The following is an 8,224-nucleotide window of genomic DNA, read 5'->3' as shown; positions in this document are numbered from 1 at the left end:
TTAGCCTCCTGTAAGAAAAGAGACGCACATCAGTGTCAAGAACAGAGCTGATGCTACACATGCTTAAACACAGATTCAGAGAGTCCCATGGGTTTCAGCCATAAGAATCTAGTCATGATCATGTAAATACATGCATCTTTAAGAATGAATGAATAAATAAGCACTTTAACTATTAAATCCAGACTTTTTAAAAATTGTGAATGATGTGCTAACTTATGTATATAAAAAAAAAAATCACAAGCAGACCACACAAAAAACAATACTTAGTTTAGCAGGGTTTCTGTAAGCAATGAGATGTAATGCAGAGAATAACAAACGTATCTTACAGCATCCGGAGCTCTGTGTGGAATTAATGTTGCTTCTGTATAAGCAACCTCTTCTTCATTAGCCTGAGCTGTTTGAAAATTAAATAAATAAACAATTACAAAATTATACATTTGTATATATATATATATATATATATATATATATATATATATATATATATATATATATTTTTTTTTTTTTTCTTCATTTTTGGTAATTAGTAATACTTGCCGTCTTGTTTTGCTTGTGTGTAATTTCTGTGACAGAAAATCAACATGACTACAACTGTGAGCAGCAGCAGCAACAGCAGAAATACTACAATGAGAAATAAAGATCGGCTGGATTCTGTAACGGATAAAATATAAAGAGTCATTAAGCTACTGCTGCACATTATAGCACCAAAATGATAACTGACATTGAAGGAGCACTGGGAACGATCAGATTCAGACAGATTCAGTGTGAATATAATACTGACATACCTGAACTTGGCTGACAGACTTCACTGATGTCCAGATGTTGAGTCTGGTTGCTGATGGGATTGTTGATCACACAGCTGTAGGTGTTTTTCTCCTGATATTCCACCTCCAGAGGAAGAGAGTGACTGATGCTGAGATCAGACACACTGATGCTGGACAATAAACTGTGTCCTTTGAACCAGGAGAGAGTCACATGACTCACATTCAACACTGAACACAGCAGTGAACATCTGGACACTGAAGATCCTGATGATGTGGAACAAGAGTCTCCGGTAATGACAGGAACAGGCAGACGAGCTGGAAAACATGTAAATTAAATAAAAGTATACTATTGTAATGTGAGCAAAAACACAAAGAAAAGTAAAATTCAAAATGCAGAAGATGTTTAGTAATCTATTATTATTGAAGGGCTTTTCCAAACCAAAGTGCTCAAAACTGGCCACTTCAGAAGACCCTTGGAACGAAGAATTAATGAAACTAATGAACACTTCGATCCCATGATTGTTTGCGCTGGTTTAAGTTGTTTGGCATGAAGGAATGGTTGTGAGGTTTAGATTTTGACTTCACCTATATTTGGAGGTATGCTAAATATTCATAGGCATAAACCTGGTAGATTTTTATAACAAAAACGTTAGGTTTGTGTACTGTTACGTCCTCTGTCGTGTGTGTCATGTGTTCCCGCCTCTTGTGTCCATATTTGGTCATGTTCCTGTCCTTGTTTAGTGTGATTATTAGTTAAGTCTTGTCCAGCCGTGTTTTGTCTAATTATCAGTAATTGTCATGTGTATTTATTTCCTGCCTGTTTAGTTAGATTTCGTCTGGTCTACTCGTTATTCCCCGGTGTTCCTGTCTGTGTGAATCTTGCCGTGTCCTGCCCTGTCCTGATGTCACCATTAAAGACTATTATTTTGAAGTATCTCCTCGTCTGCGTGTTTCTCGTTCCTCCCTGCTGTGTGCACCGTGACCGTGTACATTATTAATTACACTTTACAGCTACGTTTATTGGTCCATTTATGTTTTCATATATACAGACACAAACTACTTATTACACATAAAGGATTGGCAGTAATAGAATTACTACAGCAAATATGTAAAAACATAAGTAATACAACAGAGAAAGAATTCATGCGCTTTATACATAAAGGGTCCCCTGAGGAACAGTTTTTGGTGCATGCTTCATTTTTGATTTTTTTTAAACTCTTCAAAGGGATTACAATATACACAACATGCATTACAATTATAAATAAATGAATTAATTAATTAATAAAGGCTGTGTTGCATATTACTTTAAAAAAGTTTAATTCATCCTGTCTTAAGAAAGGATATTGTTACAGTTTGCTGCATGGTGGAAAATAAAAGTAGACGGGAAATACAACTTATTTTTAACAAACCCTATTTTTAGTGTTGTTTCTGATTCACTGCTGCCAGACCAATAAGCAGCTTTATGTTTATTAAAAGAGGTTTTTGAGACATAGTTGTCTTACCATAGACAGTAAGATTGAATATCTTCTCTGATTTCCTGCTGTTGTCGTGGATCTGTAGTTTATAAAGTCCAGCGTCTGTGGTTCTGATGTTTCTGATGGTCAGAGATCCAGTGAAAGAGTTCATCTGCAGTCTGTCTCCAAATATATCTTTACTCTTAAACATCTGGTTATATATTTCAGCTATACGAGTCTCTTTAGGTCCAAACATCCACAGTATCTGATCATATCTCCGTACTTCAGTAACATCAGTGTGTAGAGTAACAGAATCTCCCTCAGTTACTGACACTGACTTCACTTCATCTGTATCAGCACCAAACACACCTGCAGATCATACAAATGCAAAATAATTGACCATTAAAATTCGTGTTTTTTATGTCTCATGGTGGAAATGCATTTGTGTTAATCTAACCACATTTACTGATTAAAATAATTACTCACCACACAGGACAAACAGGATCAGAGCGCACAGATAAGAAAATGTCATTCTGGATATAAAAACTCTCATTATTTATATATATATCCTGAGCGTAACAGGTTCTCAGAAGAATTATTTGTGGTTGTGAAAGGAAACTGGCCACATCTCACACTCTCATGAACATGAAAAAACACAAACACACATCGTCTAACATCATGTGCATTAGCTGAAGATCCTCGCAGCACTTTACACCACAGTTTCACAGCTCAGACACCACATTTACTGACCTAAATAACACAAGATCTGACTCGAAGTGAACATGTGCCAGTTCACACACGCCATATGACAATGAATCTCTTTCAAATACCTTACAGAACATTTTACACAATATTGATTAAAATATAATAGATTAATGCTGAGATATTTAATTGAAACATTAAAACATATTTAATAAAACATCCACATAGTTGTTTATTTTTTATTTTTTATTTTTTTATCTAATCTCAGGACTCTCATGTGTCTGTGACACTGTTTTAGTACAAATCATATTTACAGTTTTTTTCAACTGCTTACACAAAATATTTACTTGTCACACAATTTCTGAAAGCTGACACTCAAACAGCAGAACCACACACCAAATCTACAAAACCATACACTAGTTCTCGGTGATTTAATAATATCAAGTGTGCATGTGAATGATAAACTATATATTAATTCATGTTGCAGCTCAGTTGAGTTTTATCTTTGGAAGCAGATGAACATGAAGATTCATCATATCTATGAAATGAAATCAGTCACATTAATCATAAAAGTTTAATTTCTATCATTTATATAGTTAAGACTACCTGGTCTCATGGCATTTACGTACCTGGGTACACTTTTTAGCGTGACACTGCATTTTCCAAAATAAATGAACACTTTCACACAAATTTACAGAGTTGTGATTAATAAAGCATAATTTCCGCACAATTACTTGAAGAATATCATGCTATGACTTCAAAACAATATTAATATGCTGGGAGATTTGAGATTTGAGACTGATGCTTTGAACGTTAGCATCGCACACATTCAGCTTCATATCTATGGGTTTTCATAGATGACAAGTTTGTTCGTTAGCTCACGGAGCACGGAGACGGACTTAAGAGACGAGAAGCACCGGTTCAAATCCCGTGTAACTACGGTTCGACAAAGCAGTTAAAATCTGTGTAAAAGGACGTTCAAATGGCACAGTTGCATCAGCTAATACGTTTTTATATCAGTTTTGCATTTGTTAACACTATCGGGTAGGTTTAGGGCTGGATTTGGTGTAGGGCATATTTCCAACACGATAGAGCATTAACCTTCAGCGACAGTCCCGGATATTTGAATTCTGAACCGCCGCAATACGTATCTGAAGCAACGTAATAAAAACAGCAATACGTACCAATATCTACGTAATAAAAACATGCCAGGGTTCACATATTGAACCTGTGTTTTAGCGCCACTCAGTGGACATTTCTATTTGAAACTGCGGCGAAACGTGCAGCAAGGTACGTAAAATGGTGTCGAACAAAAAGTGCGCAGAGGTACGTATTTTTATGAGGCCAGGTTGAGTTAAGAATATAACCTTCATATAATGTGCTGGGAACCCCAAATTTAAGAGCACACACACACACACACACACACAAAAAGGTGTGATTAGTCAAAATGCTTAATTAGTGTGAGACAATGTGAGTTCAACTATTTCGTTAAAACATTTGAGCGATAAACCAGCATGACATTTTTAACTGCATCAAAAAGTAAAATTATGGACTCTAAGGGAGTTTTTACACAGCCAGTTATCAGGTGAAAGTGAAAGCAACTCGGACTCAGTAAAAGTGTGAAAGTCCCAAGTATACTGACGTACCTGAACTTGGTTGACCTGAACTTGGTTGACAGACTTCACTGATGTCCAGATGTTGAGTCTGGTTTCTGATGGGATTGTTGAGCACACAGCTGTAGGTGTTGTTATCCTGATACTCCACCTCCAGAGGAAGAGAGACACTGATGCTGAGATCAGACACACTGATGCTGGACAATAAACTGTTTCCTTTGAACCAGGAGAGAGTCACATGACTCACATTCAACACTGAACACAGCAGTGAACAATACTGCTCTGATGAGCTTTCTGATACTGAAGGGTTTTGAGGAGAAACACTGATGACAGGAACAGTTAGAACAGCTGAGAAGCACCAAAGACAAGTAAACATTAACTGTGGAATAGTCGGTTACTGAAAAGGATGCAAAAGATCCTCAGTCATCATAGATCAATTAATGAAAATCCACATCCAGATGGTCCAGATTTACATTCGTTTTTAAAATAAAAAGACTTTTCATATGATTCATTAGGGTCTCACTGCCCACTGCTCTGCGTGTGTTCATGGTGTGTGTGTGTGTGTGTGTGTGTGTGCACTTGGATGGGTTAAATACAGAGCACAATTTCGAGTATGGGTTATGTCACTCACTTTCACTTTCAGTTTCACTTTTCAGTTCACTCACCATAAACAACAATACTGTAGCTCTTTTGTTTGACGTCTCCACTGATGATCTGCACTTTATAAAGTCCAGAGTGTAATTTGTTGATGTTTGTGATGCTCAGAGATCCTGTCTGCTCATCTATCTGTAGTCTGCCTCTAAATCTATAATTCTCACCAATATCATATATAGAGATGCTCCGTTTATGGATTTGAAGTGATACAAGTCTCAAAACTGTTAAATCTAAATGTCCAGAGTATCTGATCATCTCTCTGTATTTCAGAAACATCAGTGTTTAAATTTAGAGAATCTCCCTCCATCACTGATATCATCTTGGTTTCATTTGCATTTGTAACACCATACACACCTGGAAGAAAAGAATAAACAACAACAAAGTCATATATTATCATGTTAGATATCTTTCAGAGTTGTATTGAAAACAAAACAAAAACGAGAACTTTTATCATTTTTAAAAATGTATAATTTGTGTACAAAAAAAGAAGTAAACTATAATTAAATACGTGTCACTATTGTAAAAGGCATTAGTCTCTGAATAATAAGAACTAGTATCTAATGAATAAGTACTAGTAACTTTACAAAAGACACTAGTTCCTAAAGAATAAACACTAGTACCTAAGGAAAAATACTTCATGGAAAAGATCTAAAAATTAAGTACTAATAACATTAATTTAGATACTAGTGCGGTTTATAGATTAAATGTTAAAATGGCTTGCCATAATGTACAGACCCAGACTTCTATAGAGCTGCATGAGGTCTTTCCCACTCTTATTAACAATACAGTCAGTGAATAAGCAGTGCTGGGCTGGATGTGTTGTCAGCAATGGGTGGGTTGGTTGCTAAGTGCTGTAAATATGGATTGACTGCAGTGCGATGGGCTTGACTGCAGTCTATAATAAGCCTAAAGGATCATTGATCACATGACTTATAGTAAGTTGCTAAGGAGGGTGTCCCTTCTTCCTTGAAAACCAGGGGATTTCTGGATGCAGTGCATAAAAGCAGCAAAGACTCCATCCCACACAGACTTCATCCCCATGAATGAAGAAGCACACCTTTAACAAGAAAGAAACTGCAAGATAAAGCCTGCATCACTTTCAGGTATGTTTGCAAAAGGTTAAAGTTTCTTTTTTTTCCAGTCCAATGCAATTGTCTAATGCAAATGTCAAGTGTTGTCATATTACATGTTTGGGGTTTACTCAACACATTTATTCGTGCTATTTACGTATTTCCTAAATGAATTTAATATTATTAGTTGAATGTGCTTTTTTAATTTAAGTTGACTCACAAATATTATAATATGCATTTTATTTTTTTGTCAAACAGGCTGCTGTCTTTTTTGTACTGTTGCAACTAATAGTATTGTTTGCACATATGGTGATGTACATTAAAGAAACAATGTTTGTAAAATATATATATATATATATATATATATAATCGAATACAGCAGATTAAAGATAAAAATTTAAACACTGGAAAAAGAAAAACCTTAAATGTGTCATTGTTTTCTGTGGCAGTCTGGCTTAAAACGTGTTAATAGCAAAACGTAAAACCATTTATACATGCTGAAATCTTGCAGAACAGTCTTAAACGTGAGAATGGGACATTCCTAGTTTTGAAACCTAACAAAAATATTATGTTGTTGAAAAAACTGAATAGGTGTGATATATGACAAGTGTTGAGCAAGTCTCTCTCTGACTTTTAGCCTGTGCTTGGTGACATACAAAACTTGATGCTTTTGAAAAGAAATATATAGAAATATAGAAATTACCTGGCTGGTACCTCTTTATGAAGGGTCTTTCCATAATTCCGTTAGCAAAGGAAAGGGAAGGTGGTCACTGAACTAATTTTATATTTTATGGTCATGTGACCGAGGGTGTCAATTCATTTTGAATATATATATATATATATATATATATATATATATATATATATATATATATATATATATATTTGTTGTTGTTTTGTTTCATTTCAGTATGGCAGATGAAATTAGGCAGTGCCACTCAACTGAGTAAGTTTTTTTTTTTAAATCTAGTGTGTATTCACAAAGTATTGCTGTTATTAAATGTGAGTAATGATGTACTACTGATATGACTTTGTGAATTACAAATGAAATATTTTTCTCTTTCCTTATCTTTCAAACCTGCAGTGTTATGGATTTGCCGTCTATGGAGACAGTTGTTTCGCTTCTAAATGAGGGAACTGTCTCTATCTGTAACACCTGCAAGTCTCTCTTGGATGCACAAGTTGATCCAACAACTAGCTCCAATTATGAACAAATGAGGAAGCATATTGAGCATGCTGAGTACTGCTTGAAAAAATCAAAGACAATGATTGAAGAAAAACGAAAATATTTAGAACAATGCATAGAGCGACTTATTAAAGAAAAGGGAAATGCTGAACAGCAGAACAAAGAAAATCCCTCGGATAAATCTCAAGAAATAGAAAGACAGAGAGCTAGAGAGAACACAGGTAAAGGTGTAATAATTGGAGGGGCGATAGTGGCTGCAATACCAATTATCGGTTGGATTCCTGGTGAGAAATCCTCCCTGATTCACTACTACTTTTTATCATCATCTCACAACTACAACTTACAACAAGTACAACTAACCAATATTTGTGGCTGATATGATTTCTTGATTTCCACTAGGTATAATAATGATGGCTGTGGGAACCAGCGAAACTGTTAAGGCTTCAAAGGCAATCAGGGATGCTGAACATGTGAGAGATACAGAGATTGAAGAATTGAAGCAGAATCTACAGTTCACAGCTGAAGAATTGAAACAGAATCTACAGTTCACAGCTGAAATTCAGAAATTGGTCAGCAGTGCTGTGAACCTTCTGAATGTTCTCAGTGTAATAGTCACTGCAATGGAGAGACAAACTCAAAGCTTCGTCCTCTGGGAGCCTGTGATAAAGGCCATGGAAGATGTGATGAAGGAAGCAGAAAATGTTGCCGAGAATCGACTGCCTTCAGTCAGGATGTATCGGGTCTCATCAATACTTTGAGGAGAATGTTGGAGAAATACTGG

The 8,224-nt window shown here is 35.7% G+C and overlaps 1 protein-coding gene and 1 pseudogene across 1 annotated transcript; both read right to left on the bottom strand.

Annotated features, from left to right (window-relative positions):
* Nucleotides 1-2,771, bottom strand: LOC131530997 (SLAM family member 5-like). Its single transcript, XM_058761545.1, has 5 exons — nt 2,705-2,771; nt 2,267-2,587; nt 786-1,079; nt 538-651; nt 1-8 (listed from the first exon to the last, which is right to left on the bottom strand). The coding sequence occupies exons 1-5, from the start codon at nt 2,769-2,771 to the stop codon at nt 1-3; spliced, it is 804 nt and encodes a 267-aa protein (XP_058617528.1).
* A 1,757-nt stretch (nt 2,772-4,528) lies between these two features.
* On the bottom strand, nt 4,529-6,994 carry LOC131530995 (uncharacterized; annotated as a pseudogene).
* Nucleotides 6,995-8,224: the final 1,230 nt, after the last annotated feature.

This window comes from Onychostoma macrolepis, chromosome 22 (genome assembly GCF_012432095.1).
Source record: "Onychostoma macrolepis isolate SWU-2019 chromosome 22, ASM1243209v1, whole genome shotgun sequence".
Lineage (NCBI taxonomy): Eukaryota > Metazoa > Chordata > Actinopteri > Cypriniformes > Cyprinidae > Onychostoma > Onychostoma macrolepis.
This window is presented reverse-complemented; position numbering and strand designations above follow the sequence as displayed.